This window comes from Talpa occidentalis, unplaced genomic scaffold (genome assembly GCF_014898055.3).
Source record: "Talpa occidentalis isolate TD23 unplaced genomic scaffold, MPIMG_talOcc4v2.1 talOcc4.16, whole genome shotgun sequence".
Taxonomy (NCBI): domain Eukaryota; kingdom Metazoa; phylum Chordata; class Mammalia; order Eulipotyphla; family Talpidae; genus Talpa; species Talpa occidentalis.
In genome coordinates, this window is record NW_023601653.1 from 27,491,676 (window position 1) to 27,511,881 (window position 20,206).

Sequence of the window (20,206 nt, forward strand, 5' to 3'; positions counted from 1 at the left end):
GAATAGAAGAACCACACGCAACATAGCAACTCCTCAGGGAAGAAGCACACCACAAAAAGAAAACCAGCCCCCAGATTGCAACGACAGTAACTTGGAAGAACTTCTGAACCTTCCAGAAAGAGAATTTAAAATTGCCATGATTGAAAAAATGACAGAACTCATAAAGGAAAACAATGATAAGGGAAAAATAATCAACGATCAGAAGAATGAAATTGAGTCCCTAAAGAGGGAAGTAAAAGAAATGCAGGAGATCAAAAAATTAATGGAAGAACTAAAGAATTCTGGGAAAAGCAATGAAAGCAGAATAGATAAATGGAAGAACGAATAAGTTCTCTTGAAGACACAGAAATAAAAAGAACCAAAACAGAAAAGGAAAGAGAAGGACAAAGGAAAAAGAACGAAGAAAGACTTCGGGAACTATCTGACTCCATGAGGAAAGGAAATATAAGAGTTATAGGAATTCCAGAAGGAGAGGAGAGAGATGTAGGAACAGAGAAAATATTCCAGGAGATAATTGAAGAGAACTTCCCAAATGTGAAGAAGGAGCTGAAAATTGATATACAAGAAGCAAGAAGAACACAAAAAACTTCCATGACGAAAGGAAAAATACAGCAAGACACATAATAGTAAAGCTCCCAAGAATCCAGGACAAGGAAAAAATAATGAAGCTGGCAAGAGGGAAGAAACAGATAATATTCAAAGGAAAACCAATCAGGCTGACATCGGACTTCTCTGAAGAAACACTACGGGCAAGGAGAGAGTGGAAGGACATAGTCAACAGACTCCAAGAAAACAGATGCCAACCAAGAATACTCTATCCTGCAAAGCTTTCCTTCCTCTATGAAGAAAGAATAAGGACCTTCCCAGACAAACAGAAACTATGGAACTTCATTACCAATAAACCCCCACTCCAAAAAATACTACAAGGAATCCTAAAGCCAGAACCTCAGAGGGACGAATAACAACGAAAGAAGGCAAGGAAAAAAAAAGATATTAAAAGAATAAATAAAATCAAAGGAAAGACAAACACAATGGCAAATACAGATGCTAACATATCAATATTAACCCTAAATGGAAATGGACTAAACTCTTCAATAAAAAGACACAGAGTGGCAGCCTGGATTAAGAAACAAAACCCAACCTTTTGCTGTCTCCAGGAAACACATTTAGCTACAAAAGATAAAAATAGACTCAAAGTTAAAGGATGGAAAACAATCCTACAAGCAAATGGACCAAAAAAGAAAGCAGGAACAGCTATACTTATATCAGATAAAACAGATTTCAAACTTAAAAAATAAAAAGGGATCCCAACGGTCACTACATTATGATCAAAGGGACAATACTTCAAGAAGAAATAACACTAATTAACATATACTCACCAAACGAAGGAGCACCAAAATATATCAGACAGCTGTTGTCATCTCTGAAAACAGACATCAGAGAAAACACATATGTAGTGGGAGACTTCAACACACCACTATCAACAATGGATAGATCAACAAGACAAAAAATAAGTAAAGAAACTAAAGCTCTAAATAAGGACTTAGAGCATTTGGGCTTAACAGATATCTATAGAACACTAAACCCCCGAAAAAACGGAGTACACATTTTTCTCAAGCGCACACGGATCATTCTCCAGGATCGATCACATACTGGGGCACAAGACAAACATCAACAGATACACCAAGATTGAAATCATACCAACCATCTTTTCTGACCATGAAGGCATCAAGCTAGAAATAAACCATAAAAAGAAGGCAAGGAACTTTCCTACCTCATGGAGACTAAAAACCACACTACTAGAAGACCACTGGACTAATGAGGAGATCAAAGAGGAAATTAAAAAATTCTTTGAATTGAATGACAAGGAGGACACCAATATCCTAAATGTATGGGACGCAGCAAAAGCAGTAATAAGAGGAAAATATATAGCAATAGAAGCTCACATCAAGAAACAAGAAAAAAACTCAAAGAAACAACCTAATCTTGAAGCTCAAAGATCTAGAAAAAGAACAACAAAAAAACCCCAAAACCAGTAGAAGAAAAGAAATAATAAAAACCAAAGCAGAAATAAATGAAATTGAAACTAAAAAAACAATCCAAAAGATTAATGAAACCAAGAGCTGGTTCTTCCAAAAAATCAATAAAATAGACAAACCCCTAGCCAGGCTCACAAAGGAAAAAAGGTAGAAAGCACAAATAAACAGGATCAGAAATGAAAGAGGAGAAATCACAACAGACACAGCAGAAATAAAAAGAATAGATTGATCAATCAATTCAGTAAAGTGGCAGGATACAAAATCAACATGCAAAAGTCAGTAGCCTTCCTATACACAAACAATAAATCTGAAGAAGAAGAAATCAAAAAAACCACCCCTTTTATTATCGAAACAAAAAAATCAAATATTTGGGAATAAATCTAACAAAAGAGGTAAAGGACCTATACAAAGAAAACTATAAAACACTGTTAAAAGAAATAGAAGAAGACACAAAGAAATGGAAAGACATCCCCTGCTCATGGATTGGAAGAATAAACATTATTAAAATGGCCATCCTACCAAAAGCAATATACAGATTCAATGCTATTCCAATCAAAATCTCAATGGCATTCTTCAAAGAAATAGAACAATTATTGATGAAATTCATATGGAATCACCAAAAACCCCGAATAGCCAAAGCTCTACTGAAAAAAAAAGAAGGAAATGGAGGCATCACACTCCCAGACTTCAAACTATACTACAAAGCCATAATCATCAAAACTGCATGGTATTGGAACAAGAACAGACATATAGACCAATGGAATCGAATAGAAAATCCAGAAATAAACCCACAGATTTATGGACAACTAATCTTTGACAAAGGAGCAAAGACTATGCATTGGAGCAAAGAAAGTTTGTTCAATAAATGGTGCAGGGAAAACTGGGTCGCTACATGCAAAAGAATGAAGCTTGACCACTACCTCACACCATACACAAAAATCAACTCAAAATGGATTAAAGAACTAGACATAAGACCTGAAACCATAAAATACATAGAAGGAAATATAGGCGAAACACTACGGGATTTGCACATCAAAGACATCTTTACAGACGCATCACCCAAAGCAGTGATAGTGAAGAGAAAGATAAACAGCTGGGACTACATCAAATTAAAGAGCTTCTGCACAGCAAAAGAGACAATAACAAAAACAAAGAGAAACCCCACCAACTGGGAGAACATTTTTGCACCCAACACTAATGATAAAGGACTGATCACAAAAATCTGCAAAGAGCTGATGAGACTCAGCAACAACAAAGAAAATAATCCAGTCAAAAAATGGGCAGAAGAGCTAAAAAGAAACTTCTCTGAAGAGGAAATGCAAATGGCCAACAGACATATGAAAAAATGTTCAACATCACTTGTAATCAGGGAAATGCAAATCAAAACTACCATGAGATACCATCTCACACCAGTGAGAATGGCACATATTAAAAAAACTAGCAACAACAAATGTTGGCGAGGATGTGGAGAAAAAGGAACTCTTGTGCACTGTTGGTGGGAGTGCAAACTGGTCCAACCACTATGGAGAGCTGTGTGGAGATTTCTGGACCTACTAAACATAGAGCTTCCATATGATCCAGCAATTCCACTCCTAGGTATTTACCCAAAGGACACAGAAACATCAATTCCAAAGAGCACCTGCACTCCTATGTTTATAGCAGCACTGTTTACAATAGCTAAGCTTTGGAAACAACCCAAATGCCCAAAAATAGATGACTGGATCAAGAAGATGTGGTACATATATACCATGGAATATTACTCAGCATTCAAAAAAGATAAACACATGCAATTTGCAGCAACATGGATGGCACTGGAAGGGATCATGCTCAGCGAAATAAGCCAAAAAGAAAAAGAAAAATACCGGATGGTCTCACTCATAGCAGGAATCTAGAAAACTTAAATAAGGGACCAGGAAAATGAATATAAGAAAGTGAAAATCAAAATCAAAAAAAACTATGAACCAGAGACACTTTTTGGGGGGTGGGGGCGGGAGGGGAAGGATTGGGGTCAGAATGGGGCGTTTGCAATTGTATGGGGGAATATAAAAATAAAATTTAATATTTAAAAAAAAAAAAAGAAATAAAAAGAATAATCAGTAACTACTATGAAGAGTTGTATGGAAACAACTTCAACAATCTAGAGGAGATGGACAAATTCCTACAACTCTACAATCACCCAAAGCTAGATAAAGAAGAAATAGAACACCTAAACAGACCAATTACAAGCAGCGAAATTGAAATGGTAATCAAAAACCTCCCCAAAAACAAAAGCCCAGGACCTGATGGATTTACAAACGAATTCTACCAAACATTCAGAGATGAATTGGTGCCTATGCTTCACAAACTCTTCCAAAAAATTGAGAAGGAAGAGACAATACCAAACACGTTCTATGAAGCCAACATTACACTAATACCAAAACCGAATAAGGACAACACAAAAAAGGAAAACTACAGGCCAATCTCCCTAATGAACAGTGATGCAAAAATCCTCAACAAAATTTTAGCTATCAGAATCCAACAATGTATCCATAAGATAATTCACCACGACCAAGTAGGATTCATTCCAGGGACACAACGATGGTTTAACATCCAAAAATCAATCAACGCTATCCAACACATCAACAAAAAGAAATATAAAAACCATATGATAATATCAATAGATGCTGAGAAAGCTTTTGACAAAGTGCAACACCCATTCATGATAAAAGCCCTTGAAATTCTTGGGATACAAGGAACATACCTCAACATCATAAAGGCCATCTATGAGAAGCCAACAGCCAGTATCATTCTCAATGGTGAAAAGCTGAAAGCAATTCCATGAAGATCTGGAACAAGACAAGGATGCCCACTCTCACCACTGCTTTTCAATATAATACTGGAAGTCCTAGCCAGAGCAATAAGACAAGAGAAAGACATCCAAGGAATCCAAATAGGAAAAGAAGAAGTCAAACTATCACTATTGGCAGATGATATGATAATATACATAGAGAACCCCAAAAACACCACAGAAAAACTAATTCCACTCATCAATCAGTTCAGTAAAGTGGCAGGATACAAAATCAACACGCAAAAGTCAGTAGCCTTCCTATACACAAACAATAAATCTGAAGAAGAAATCAAAAAAACCATCCCTTTTATTATTGAAACAAAAAAAATCAAATATTTGGGAATAAATCTAACAAAAGAGGTAAAGGACCTATACAAAGAAAACTATAAAACACTGTCAAAAGAAATAGAAGAAGACACAAAGAAATGGAAAGACATCCCCTGCTCATGGATTGGAAGAATAAACATTATTAAAATGGCCATCCTATCAAAAGCAATATACAGATTCAATGCTATTCCAATCAAAATTTCAATGTCATTCTTCAAAGAAATAGAACAATTATTGATGAAATTCATATGGAATCACAAAAAACCCCGAATTGCCAAAGCTCTCCTGAAAAAGAAAGAAGGGAATGGAGGCATCACACGCCCAGACTTCAAACTATACTACAAAGCCATAATCATCAAAACTGCATGGTATTGGAACAAGAACAGACATACAGACCAATGGAATCGAATAGAAAATCCAGAAATAAACCCACAGATTTATGGTCAACTAATCTTTGACAAAGGAGGAAAGAAAGTTTGTTCAATAAATGGTGCTGGGAAAACTGGGTTGCTACATGCAAAAGAATGAAGCTTGACCACTACCTCACACCATACACAAAAATCAACTCAAAATGGATTAAAGAACTAGACATAAGACCTGAAACCATAAAATATATAGAAGGAAATATAGGCGAAACACTACGTGATTTGCACATCAAAGACATCTTTACAGATACATCACCCAAAGCAGTGATAGTGAAGGCAAAGATAAACAGCTGGGACTACATCAAATTAAAGAGCTTCTGCACAGCAAAAGAGACAATAACAAAAACAAAGAGAAACCCCACTGACTGGGAGAACATTTTTGCACCCAACACTAATGATAAAGGACTGATCACAAAAATCTGCAAAGAGCTGATGAGACTCAACAACAACAAAGAAAATAACCCAGTCAAAAAATGGGCAGAAGAGCTAAAAAGAAACTTCTCTGAAGAGGAAATGCAAATGGCCAACAGGCATATGAAAAAATGTTCAACATCACTTGTAATCAGGGAAATGCAAATCAAAACTACCATGAGATACCATCTTACACCAGTGAGAATGGCACATATTAAAAAAACTAGCAACAACAAATGTTGGCGAGGTTGTGGAGAAAAAGGAACTCTCCTTCACTGCTGGTGGGAGTGCAAACTGGTCCAACCACTATGGAGAGCTGTGTGGAGATTTCTGGACCTACTAAACATAGAGCTTCCATATGATCCAGCAATTCCACTCCTAGGTATTTACCCAAAGGACACAGAAACATCAATTCCAAAGAGCACCTGCACACCCATGTTTATAGCAGCACTATTTACAATAGCTAAGCTTTGGAAACAGCCCAAATGCCCAAAAATAGATGACTGGATCAAGAAGATGTGGTACATATATACCATGGAATATTACTCAGCATTCAAAAAAGATGAACACATGCAATTTGCAGCAACATGGATGGCACTGGAAGGGATCATGCTCAGTGAAATAAGCCAAAAAGAAAAAGAAAAATACCGGATGGTCTCACTCATAGCAGGAATCTAGAAAACTTAAATAAGGGACCAGGAAAATGAATAACTATAAGAAAGTGAAAATCAAAATCAACAAAAAACTATGAACCAGAGACACTTTTTGGGCAGTGGGGGTTGGGAGGGGAGGGATTGGGGTCAGAATGGGGGGTTTGCAATTGTATGGGGAATATAAAAATAAAATTTATTATTAAAAAAAAAATAGCAGGAATCAGATATGTCCCGAGTTTCTAGCCTGTGGATAATACTGTGGTTTCTTCCTGGCTGCCCCAGGGATAGGAAACGGTATACTCCTGTCCAAACCCCAACACCCCAGCTAAATGAGGGTTCATGTATATTATACCATATACCCAGTGTGTCTGTCAGCGAGAACACCTCACAGTAGGACATGTACTTATTCAGCAAACTTCCTGGTCATGTGCACAGTTGATCAGAGAAAAAGAAAATTGGAAAGGGAAAGCAAAGCAAAGAGTTGTGGTGCAATTTGTACAACCACCTTTGTTAGCAAAACTTAAAAAAGATGTCTAGGTTAAGGTGCTTACATTAATTTTATATATTATTTATACTCCATTATGCTTTTGCAAACAACTGTTAAGTTATAGGAGGCAAAGAAACAAATTTCCTAGGTAGAAATGTTTACTGCTCTCTTGTGGGAAGTGCATTTTGTTACTGAAGGAAGGTACTCATGATGTCTAGAAGCATATCACTGCTTATTGATTTATAAGGTGTCACTGACAATTACCTTGCTTGTCTGGGATATAGAAAGATAGGAGGAATAAATAGAATGCTGAGAACTTCTGGTATGAAAAAGCTGGTAGGAGAAAATCATGTAATAGAAGAATATAATCTTAATGGGGTGCTAAAGTCAGACATACAAAGAGTCATATTTAGGCATTAATGAAGGGGCAGAATGGAAATAAATTGGTTTCAGTGAGCTAATGATGAAAATATGTAAATTTTTCAGTGCAATTTGAATTTAAATGTAATTTGAAAAATAGAGGTTTATGTTTTATAACCAAGCGTGTAGACTACAGATGCCTAATAGAAACTAATTGAAACAAATATAATTCATGCCTTATTTCTACTCTGAAAGCATAGTATGAAAACTTGGGATGGTTAATTTTAAATGACTGGGAAAATGATCCCAATTATGCAAGTATACTTTGTTAAGCAACCAGGATACTATTGCTTAGTTCATTAAAATTTAACAAGTGATCTCATGGCTGAAAGAAACTAGGATAACCATTAGTAATATAAAATTGTTAATAAAAATACTCTGAATCCCAAAGATTGACATCGTTTCTTAAAATAATCTCCACTTAATAACAGATACATTATTTAAAGTCTCTTTAAAATATTTATTGCTCATACAAATACAGTAAAAAAAAGTTTAATGGTTATGTATTTTATATGACAAAAAATATTTTATGGCCTTAGTTAATGCCAAGAAAAGATTATTCTTTTTGGCATTTGCCTTGAAATATGAGGATTTGGACAGACAAGGCTAAAAAACATGTAAATCTTTTATTATGAATATTAAAATGCATTGAATTTTCACAGCAAAAAAACTACACTGTATATAGGAATGAGCTGAATCATTCTAGAAAGGATAGAATTTTTCATGAGTAATTTATTATTCAAGATGCCCCTATCATTGAATGACATTTACAAATGACAATTAGAATGCTCATTCCTGACTTTTTGAACTTACTAGTGTAGAATATCTTCTCTTTTCCATTGGTCTGACTCCTACCCATTACTAAAAGTTCATCTGAAGTTCCATCCATCTAACTGCAGTCAGAATTGATAACCTGCTTCTATAATCATTTCACTCATATATGGGAATAATAGTATATAAAATTCTATTAAATCCTTAGGAAGCCACAGAGCAGGACTGCCAAGAAGGTCAGATTCAGTAGATCCCAACAGATTCCAGCCAGCAAGGAGCAGTCCAGAAAAACAGCCCAGATATGGCTGGCCCAAGCAGACCCCAGCAACCTGCAGAGTAGACAGGCAAGCAGCCCTGATGCAGTAGGCCCTGCAAGCCCTGCAAGCAATAGAGGAGGACCTGCAAGTAGCCCAGACATGCCAGGCCCCTGGCACGTGGTGCGCAGACCCTGCCAACCAGTATAGATGCAGCTGGCTACAGCAGAGGAAGCAAGAAATCCTATATACCACTGGCTTCAGGCCTTGGGGCAGAAATCCAGAGGGATACTAGTCAGAAAGACAGCCCTGCAGATAGGAGTAGGACTAAATTATCTGTTGGATAGTGAAGACCACTTCAGACTTGAACAAATTTGACACTAACCAAAATCAGTCAGAAGGATAAAGACAACTACTGAATGATATCACTCATAGGTGGAAAACAGAGAGGCAGAGTGGTAAGGCAAACAGGACAAGTCTCCTCTTCCCCAGAAATGGGATGGCAGAATTGGGGATGCCAGAGAGGAGGGTGGGAGTGAGGCATGAAGGCAGGAGGGGCCCGAATGGTCCATGGTAAAAGTAGATTGTAAGGAAATCAACAATGGAAACGGGCAGACTAGTTAAGAAGCAAGTGCCTGTCCTCTTGTAACCTAGCCTGCTAGTCTCAGTAAGAGATGAAAATGACTAGGACAAGAGTGGCTTAATGGTGATGGAGGGAAGCGAACATAATTAGGATCTCTTGTAGAGGTAGAAGTAGCAGACTCTGTTGTGGGGTTGATGGATGAGGAACCAAATATAACTGAACAAGTTATTTCAGGACAGTGTCTTTCCCTGAGATGGAAGAAGCAGAGAAGGAGTCCCAAGACAAAGGCAGAGATTTGTCAAGCCATATTCAGAATCCTTTTTTTATACAGATAAATCTTACATCTATAATAGTGGGTTTTTATTTTTTATGATGTTATTGAAATCATTTATAAAACTGGATGATTCAGAGGTACAGGTTCACACCTCTTCAAATATATGTTACCACGCAACACTCACCACCAAAGCAGCAAACCATCTCCAATAATCTTCATTAAGAGATGAGGAAATACTTTGCAGTATAGTTTGAAGTCTGGGAGTGTGAAGTAGGATCAAAACAAGAGGGGTGGGAATTGTATGGGGACTACAACCAAGATGAAAATGCATACATTGTGCAAAAATGAAAAATGATCTAAAAAATATATAAAATGAAAAAATGAAAAAAAAAAACTACAAAAAAAAAATAAGGAACTAGGATCAAAGAGTTTAAGACCTTACACTTGGTCTCACAGTAGGGGTAAATTAGGGACTCAAAGTGAGGATTTACCTTACTGCCTAACACTTTGTAAAGTCACAGGGAGACTGAATATATGTACATCAAAATTGTATCAGGTTAGAAGGCTAGAGTGTGAAGTCTGGAAGGACAAATTATGACAAAAGGTAGTTCTGCTTCAATCAAAACATAGAACTCTAGTCAATGTAGAACTGAAAGTTTCCTCAAAGAAATGACAGAGATGTTAGCACATGTACAACAATAACAATAAAAGGTAACACAATAAATGTCACATAGGAAAGCTTAAGGTGAAGTTTAATAATAGCTTAATGCAAGGAAATGTCAATCCCTGATGATGGGATCAGAAAAAGATTCGAGAAAGAAGTGGGATTTGAGCTGCACATCGATGGGTTGATTTTTTGTTATTTTTCCACCTTAATATTAAGTCCAGATGGCAGTAGTTACTCTGTACCTTTGTAGTCCAATATAATAGCCACGTGCGGCTACAGAATACCTCAAATACATCTAGCTGAACTGAAATGTACTTACAGGCAGCAGATTTTGAATAGTATGAGAAAATGTAAAATATCTCCTCAATAATTTTACATTAGTTATAGACTAATGTATTTAAAATATTTGAGTAAATGAATTGTATCACTAACATCAATTTCACTTGGTGTTTTACTATTTTAATGTTTCTATTAGAAAATTTAAAATAACACCTATCACTCTCATTTATGGTTGAGATTATATTTCTATTGGACAGAGCTGGTGTGGAACAGTTGTAAGGTTTAACAAAGGAAGTGGCAAGCTTCCATAATGTTCTATGTCAACTTCTTGATTTTTTCTAAATTCACACTGAATTCTTTTAGGTCTTAAATATGCAAGCCAAAATGCATTTTCATGCTTGGGATAAATTAAACCTTCTTCAATTCCTTTACAGTTCTGGGATTCTTTTAGAGAATTTAAATCTTTTTGGACTCCCAGTGCTCATAAAAAGAAAGCCAGCAACTTAATAGTTTCAGAGGATTACTAAATAGAACAAATATTTGATGTTTATAAATGAATTTCACAGTTTGACCATACTAATAAATGTTCCTTATCTTTTGAACTCTCAGAATGCTGAATAAAACAAAATAAGGAATTCTATTTTGAAAAGAAAATTTTAGTATCAAATTTATCGCCAGAGTATTGTGCCACTACAGTGAACTCTTCAAAAAATAAAAAAAGATACATAATTGATTGCATCTGATGTCTAGGAATCTTATGGGAAAAGCAGTATACTTGTGTTCTTATGTTCTCTGTAATACAGATTTTAATAACCTTACATATTACACAGACCCCATTATTTCATATTGGTAGGTGACTTTTAGATAATTTGGTGATCTGAGGATCCTTATAGAGCCAAGAGGGATTTGCATGGCTGTGTGGAATTGACAGTGTTAGGTGACTGAAGATCTGGTTTGTTTAAAACAGGTTTGAAACCTGCTTCTGACTAATTGGCTAGAATCTAACACACAGCACTTCACCTTCCTTTCGGTTTGAGAAAGTTTAGACTTGATCTTAACTTCACCAGCTCTCTTGAGCTGTGTTTTAGTAACTATCTTTCTCACATCTGTAGTTCTAGAATGTAAACACCATGAAGATAAGAATTAGCTGAAGGAATGAATTTTTTGAAAGTTAAATATTTGTTGACAATAAAATTGTACCTGTTCTAGGAATCTTTCAAATCAGCCTAGAAGCATATATAATACCCTCATTCTTAAAAAAAGAAAAAAATCCCTTTCACTTCATTTCTCATAATCTTAAACTGTAGATAATAAAAACATTGTAATTAAGAGCCAATTCCATTTTTCATATCTGTTGACAACTCTCAGACACTTACTACTTTTCCTAGCCTACCCTACATCTCAGCAACCAAGATAAGAAGGCTCTAGTTCCTTCTGCCTCTGAGTTCAGGGAAAATTTCAAACAGCACAGCTTCTAATCACTCTAGGAAGCCCTAACCCAGCTCCACCCTTTAACTATAATGAAAATCAGAAGCCAACTCCTCCGCTCTACTTTCTTGCCTTCTCACTGGACCTCTTCCTGAGAATCTTCAACCTGTGAATTTGAAGTGTACTTTATTCATAGTCATAGATCAGTGTATTGTGTCATCTCCCTTGACATCCAAAGAAATTCCTGGTGGATAATCATATCTGCTACTGAGCAGACAGATCAAAACAAGCATATTGAATAAACACTATGGCAATCATTTGAACATAATGCTGGGTGGGTCATGGGAGAGAAAAAAATATTTTAGAAATAGCTGGGGAAGTCATTCACCTGCCAAAATGGTGAGAGTAAAAAATACACAAAAGTATATTTCGGGGGAGGAATACACTGTGGGATCTCAAATATGTGTGTATTATCAAGAAAAGAGTGATATGTCTAATGCATTCATGAGTCTGGAATGCCTTAGGCAAAGTCATGAGATGATGTCTCAGCAGATTTAGAAGGATTATTCTGACTGTCAGTTTGACCCTTTTGGGTGAAAGGAAGCCAACAATGATGGTAAAGGTCTAAAGAGAGGCAGAGAAAATGGAGATGCGAAGGAAGGGAGGATTTGCACACTATTTCTATGCTAGAATAGAATCATCAGGATACAGTGAACAAGTACATATGGATATGAAGTACATATGGATATGTAAGGGAGCATTTGTGGAAGGAATGATACTTGAGCATAGTCTTGAAGAATTATCCAAGGAAAACATGGGAAAGAATGTATTCTGGTTGGATGATCAAAATAATCAAAGAAAGGAATCAAAAAAACACAAAATATTTGGATAATGGTAGGTATTACTATTCTGCTGAAATATGGTATACACAGAAGGCCTGGTTTTTACTATTACACCAAGTAGCATGTATATTATTAGGTGGACAGTAAGGAGCCAGATGTATGATATCAGACAGACGTATGATAGACAGAATTAAAAATAAAATACAGAATATTTTAAGTTCTAAACAAATGAAATAGTGCATATACTATATATGCATTGATACATATTAATAATATGTGCAAATATTATATCAACATATTGATTAATAATGTTTATTTACATTGGGAAGCTAGCAAATGGAAACTAAGCTTCAATATTCTAAATAGCTTAAAAAAATCATAACTTTAAAAAGACAGTAGGTTAATCCGTGATTATTTTAATATAGAGTTTTAATATATTAATAGTATGTATTCAGTGACACTATGGTTATCATAGTATCATGCTTAAACACCAGGGAAATTCTAAAACATTGGTAGTTTTGATCACATATACCCTTGTTCAGGTAGAGAGAGGAAATTTTATTAGAGTTGAAATTAGGTGGGAGGACAGTCTAGTCTCAAGTATAAACAGAATTATATATTTGCTTTACTTAAAAATTCTATCTCAGTTAAATTGTTGCTACTTTATGCAGCATTTTGAACTATCTCTTTAATAGTCATTTGCTAAAATTTTAAGAATTAATTGACTACTCTCAAATTGTGTTCAAGAGTTGGCCTAGAAAACGAGTATTATCAAAGGGATACTTGAAGTGCTTACTTTATCATTTGTCTAGATTCCTAATATCCAACATTTTAATAAGTTAACTAATCAGAAAAAATTGACAATAATGTTTCAACACCCCACCCACACACCCAAAAGCTTTCCCAGCTTCTAGACACTGCCCACAGTCTTTGGCTCATAGTCTCCTTCCATTTTTGTCGCATGGCACCTGATTCTGACTCTTCCTCTTCTGCCTACCACTGCCATATTTAAGAATCCTTGAGATTATACTGTACCCACCAGCATGAACTATAATCTCCCTATTTTAAAATCTGTCAGCTAGCAAACTTAATTCCATCTGCTACCTGATATTTTTTAATTATGGTAAAATTGTTTTCCAATATTGTGTAGGATTCAGAAGTATAGTATCACCAAGCTTCATATGTATGTTACCACACCACACTCCACCAAAGCAACCCCTGTTCCTCACCAGAGCCTTTTGGATGGCCCTGCCCTTTGCTCTGTCTTTCCCTGTGGCTGATAATGTACCATTTGTACTTGGAAGTTGTATATGGCATTATTTCACCAACTACACAGATTACTTAATAGAAAAGTTGGTATTCAGAAAAAAAATAATGAAGCAGCTAAGCAGAAAGCAGCAGAAAGAAAGAAATCAACCCTGGATTCTCAATGGTCTTAAAATAACTGATTCCATTTCTTCCCCCACTCAGGTATATTTTTATCCTTCATCTAAATGAGGCATTCCTATAGATACCACAAATATTTCTTCACTGCTTAAACTGCTTCAGGTTTTCCATTATTTACAACTAAAATCACCATTTCTTACCACAATGAAATATGGAAATGGTGATTCCCCCCATACAAAACAACAGTGCTGTCCCTGGGAATGTATTTTGTTTATAAACCGTAAGAGTGCAGGTGCCCTTTTGAATTGATATTTCTGTGTCTTTGGGTAAATACCAAGGAGTGTAATTGCTGGATCATATAGAAGCTCCACCTTTAACAGATCGAGGAACCTCCACACAGCTCTCCATAGTGGGTGGACACAAGGGTGGTGGGAATTGTATGGAGACTATAACCAAGATGAAAATGCATACATTGTACAAAAAATGAAGTAAAAAATATACAAATTTTAAAATTTAAAAAACCATAAGATAAAGGCTATAGGGTGTGTATAATATGTCCTCATATACCAGTTTACATTATCAGTAACAAGAATCAATGAAAATAAACACATTTATTTTGCAAATGGCATCAGAAACAGTTTAAAAGTAGTTCCTTTTCACCTCTTACTCCCTGGGCCAAAAGTCTCCACTCTGAACCAAATATCTAGGATGGAGATGAAAGAGAGCCTATGACACATCCCCCAGTTTTAACTTCTGGGATCTCTTTTCAGGCTGTGCTGTCATAGAAATATAATCATCCAGCACCATCACACATTTCTTCACTTTTTTTGTGCTAACTATGCACATGTCTACCTCCACTGAAAACCACAAGTTCTTTTATTCATTCACTACTATCTGAACACTTACCATGACAATCACATTTTTAAAGTAGTCAATAGAAACATAAATCTGGGGGGCACCCTAACATTAGGGTACTCTAGTTTCTAAACTCATTAACGTAAAATGAGGAGCAAAAAGAAGGAGTGAAATAATGACCTCTACAAACATTAAGACTGTATAAAGTAGCATCATTCTTTACCTGAAATTTTTTGATACCTCCTTGTAGGCATTTCCAAGACAGATATATTGTGTTTGCTTCCTCCCCCAAAATCAGCAAATTTGATGGTAGATCAAGATCTAGGGCAATAAAATAAGATACTGAAATGACGTCTTTAAAAAAGCATGTCTACTATCATTTTGGGTTTTTAGTTTATTTGTTTGTTTAAATTTATTTAATTATTTATACAAGCACTGGGTACAGTCAGAAGCGCGGGAGGGTGAGAGGATTCACCAGAGCCAGAGCGGGGAACAGAGAAGGCAAACTGACGAAGTACACTGCTGAGGGGAGCAGCGGGGGCGGCAGGAGAGGTCTGTGCGCCATGTAGGACCCTCGCCTGTGGCCGGGGATTGAACCAGCTCTGCAAAGGCTGGTGGCAGCTTCGCAGCCCAGCGCGCAACCACTGCACCACCAGGGGAGGCTCCTCATTTTGTTTGTAGTGCACTAATAACCTTAATTTTCACATTAAGGAAGAGTAGTAAGAAGAATACAGGATATCTAGGTTTTTCTTGATGCAGTGTTTGTATCAAATCATCTTGTGCAAATTATTTACCCTGAATGTCAGTGTCCCCATATCTAAAGTGGAAGAGGAAAAGAATTAGAAGAACTTTTACCACAAAAACATTATTTGATGGCCTCCCCTGGTGGCGCAGTGGTTGAGCGCTGGGCTGCGAGGCTGCTGAGCTGCCAGGCGAGGGGCCCACATGGTGTGCAGACCTCTCCTGCCACCGCTGCTCCCCTCAGCAGTGTACTCCCTGCTCTGGCTCTGGTGAATTCCCTCCCGTGCTTCTGACTGTACCCAGTGCTTGCATAAATAAATAAATAAATAAATAAATAAATAAATAAATAAATAAATAAATAAATAAATAAATCTTAAAGAAAAAGAAAATATATTTTAAAAAAACATTATTTGAACTATGGAATTTCACAGTTTTATTTCTCATAGCAGAATTCAGAATGAAGGTATTACAACTGGAGTTTTTAACTTAAAAAAAGTTTATGCACTAAATAAAGAGATATATCTAGGCCCCTCATTTAAGTTCACAAACTCTTTTTCCCCTGAAACATTTTATCTAAAAGGTTCAAGACATATTTTCAAATCAGTTAATAGTCTCTATTTCTAATTTATATTCAAAATTGAGATGGCGCATTGTCTGTCTTAACTAGAAGAAATGTAAAATTAACATTTTATTGGAATAATTTCATCTGAAAAGTTGAAATTCTGTATGAGTGTTTTGGGCCCTACTTACATATTGATTTAAGTTTATTAGTATTCAGATCAGTGGTAGATTTAAAATCGAGTCTCTGATACACAATGATTTCTATCCTATTTTTCTGTGATGCATCTTTCCTTCTACTGGAATTAATTTACTATTTGCTCTATTTCCCATAATATATTTTAGCCCCACTTCATACATTTATTAATAGTTCATCTACTTCCAAATGCATTTGAGGTAGCTTACAAATTGAAAGCATACAAAAGGAACAAAAATTATTAATATACAATAGAAAACAAAAGTCAAATTGTAAAGTGGGAAGGGAGGAAAAAAATTACCAGCCTTGTTTGGAATAAACAAAACAAGGCCATCATAACATTTGGAAAGAATTGTTCAACCCAGGGTAGAAATGAACTTTAGGTCCAAACAGAATAATGACTTATACCAAGCCACAGAACCAGAAACCTGGAATCAGTACTCCTGCAACATAGCAGCCTTTCTACTCAAGCACAGTGGTTACAAAGACAGGGCCTCAAGTCAGGGAAATGTGATTCAGATCTGCACATCTTATACAAGCTACTGAAATTCTGTAAGGTCTCAGTGTCTTCATATATAAAATCCATAAGCAATATGCATGCCATGATTAATAAAGATTGCCATTCAGAAATAAGTGGCATAAAGCATAGACTATGCTTAGCATAGTGTATGACAAGGAGCAAGCACTCAAAATGGTAACAGTGATGATGGTGATGACCATAATGTCAAGGTTCCATCTAAGCAGCAAGGAAGTTTTCACTGATACAAAATAATGAGATATCATTTTTTAAATGAAGTAGTTTCTCATCTATTTCTGTATTTCTTAGGACAGTCTTTATGAGGGGCAGCAAAGTGTCATATCACTTATAGAGTTAGATCCCTGGATCAAAAATCTCATATTCAGTGAAGAGTTATGAATGTCTCTAACCTCATTATCTCTAAACATCACTGTGACATTCAATGCAGTAATTTAAATATGTAGTACCACGCTGGCATATAATAAGTGCTCTGGTGTTTTAGTATATTTCTCAGGAATTGATTTGGTCTTTGCTGCTTCTCCGGTGTTTTCCCTTGCTTCACTTTGCAAATTCTGAGATTAAGCCCTACTACTTATATGGGCACTGATAGTTGAGGTCAGTGGTCATGTAACTGGGCCCCACAAGTGACAGGGCTCTTTGGAAGGACTGTAAATATCCAGGGCAGGCACACATGTAAGTCATGCTAAGAAGGTAAGAAGAGGGGAATTAGACCCAAAGGATGCAATGGGAAGGACAGTGTCTGTATTATTTTCATATTCTGAGGTTTTGCTTGGTTTTTTAAAAAGCATTAAAAATGATAGCCAAAATATTGGAAAAATTGAATGTGTCATGACAACAATACCTAAGGGTTTTAGAGGTTTTTGTAGTTTTACTAAAAGCATCTTTGTAATTTAATTTGAGCATCATCATTCGGTATGTAGGCAGGAATAATCATTTTCTTTTTCTAAATGAGAACTTGAGAATTTTGTCCAAGCTCAATTAACTAAACAAAGACAGGAACATAACTCAGGTGTTCTTGTAAATGTAGTGTTCTTCTCTTTAAGCATGGCGTAAACTACTTCCATATTCATTCATTTTTAATTAGATATTTGCCTTAAACACAACTATTTCCCTTGTTATTACCCATTAAAAGTTAATTAAATATAAAATGAACTTACAAGCGCTAACTATCAGGACAGTAGGATGACTTTTCTTTAGTCCCTTGGTAGTTATAACACTAATTAAAAAATCAGTCCTTGGAGAAAGGCTATTAAATATGAATACTCTATACATTAAAGAAAGAAACATATTAAAACATTTTTTAGCTCAGAAACAATTGGAAAACTCAATCTTACACTATCTGCAGAAAGAATTTTATATATACATATATATATTTATTGTCTATCATGGAAAAACTTGCCATGCTTAAGCACAAATGGTTTATTAGAAATAACAGTTTCTTAGAGAATTTCATTTAAGTCCAAAAGTGTACATCACACATAAGCATGACAATAATCTGAATTAATTCATTATTATTTATTTGCATATACATTTTGTTACTATACATCAAACTTATCCTAATTACATTGTTATCCAAAAGGTTTTCTTACAATGTTTTCTATTTATATTAAACCAACAACTTACCTTTCTAAATATATTATATATTCTAAATATATATATGTACACAAACACATATGTATAATGTGTACTACCAGAACTACCTAATGGATCTATCTTGTGTTTCATATCACTTGATATAATTTAATTTTAATATTTTCATACCTTTTTTGTGGAAGGGAGGATTTTTCTTTTTTTTAAGTTTTCATTGGATATTGAAATACTGTATCCATCCAGACTTCCAACTAAAGGACAGCTAACAGTTACTGCATTTGAATTTCTACTATGGTTCATCAATTCAGCTGCACTTGGGACTGTATCATTTAAAACATACACATAAAATGACATTTTTTTCCTACTGCATGAAGAACCTGCTTTAAAACAGCCCTGAAACATTCACAGAATTTCTCTTTCTATAAACTCAGAGGATAGCCAAGACTTTCCTTTTATTATTCCTGTTAGACACGAGAAATCAAAAGTCAACAGATAACAAAAAACACCCAGAATAAGTTTAAAATTTTAAATGAAACAAATGTGCATTGCAGTAGGATGTATTTAATATTTCCCTTGCTTTGAAAATGTAGACAGATATTACATCTCAGTCTTGTGTAAACACCAAGGTCAGAAAATTTTAGTAATTTTTAGGATTCATTCTAATTAAATACCAAACAGTGACAAGGTTAATCAGCAGGAAAGTGAATTGCAATTTAAATATGAAGTGCTTTCTTTCTTTCTTGAGCAAAAAAAGTTAAATACTGTATAATAAATATCTTATTTCTACTCTTTAAAAATTTTCCCTGCATAGGAAAGGAACTCAATGCCAAATTATCCTCTCTCCATTCTATTCTTTGCTATTATAGTAAAAGAAAACTAGACATGACCACGTTCTAAATACATAAAGCAATAGTCCAATAGTATCAGTGTCAAGAATAACTAAAATAGTTATTTTGGTCAATTAGATGACAATTTTAATTCACTGAAATATGGAAAGTTGCCCATTTTGTATACATCCTTTATTTCATATGACTACAGTGTAATTAGTCACCATCTGTGATTGGGAGTAAGTTTCTAACAAGAGGAAAATGTCACGTCATTGTCTGCTTACCTGAACAAAGGAGAAATCATATCACAAATGGAGAATCTGGGCAGAGCCCAGGCAGTTAGCAAGTCTATTGTCTGACAAGACATGCATAAGACATGCTGTACTAACCCATAGTAGGGGAAACAGAAAAGGAGGTGAGACTATACTTCTCAAAAAGAAAATCTGGAAAGATGAACTATTTGCTAGATATTTCCTAAAAAAGCAAATATTGGAACATTAAATAAATATCTAAAGAGCTTACACAAGCTGTACCTGTCTGTGTTACTATGATGTTAGAAGTAATGTCTTTAAAACCTTCTTTTTCAGGCCAAATTGAAAAGGTGTACACTGTGGCAGGATCCAGATCAGAGACTGTTGTTGCTTGTTGAGCTACCTTCTGGACCTACCAATCCAAGAGAATGAATTAGGAAGAGTTCATTTAAGAAACACAATTAACACACAAAATCACGGGTGTTATTCAGTTGTGCTACACTCTAAGAATGTTGTTAATATCGGCTTCAGCATGAAAGATTCAAGTTTAATTCCTCCAGGAACAGCTTATAACATA

General features: G+C 35.4%; 1 protein-coding gene across 1 annotated transcript in view; it reads right to left on the minus strand.

The window, feature by feature from the left end:
* Positions 1–20,206, minus strand: part of LOC119247470 (tenascin-R-like) — a 49,412-nt gene that overhangs the window by 11,204 nt on the left and 18,002 nt on the right. Inside the window, exons 12-13 of the mRNA XM_037513932.1 lie at positions 19,912–20,041; positions 15,152–15,249 (exon numbers count right to left, since the gene is read on the minus strand). Of these exons, the coding sequence (XP_037369829.1) occupies positions 15,152–15,249; positions 19,912–20,041 (228 nt within the window). The remainder of the gene's footprint in view (positions 1–15,151; positions 15,250–19,911; positions 20,042–20,206) is intronic.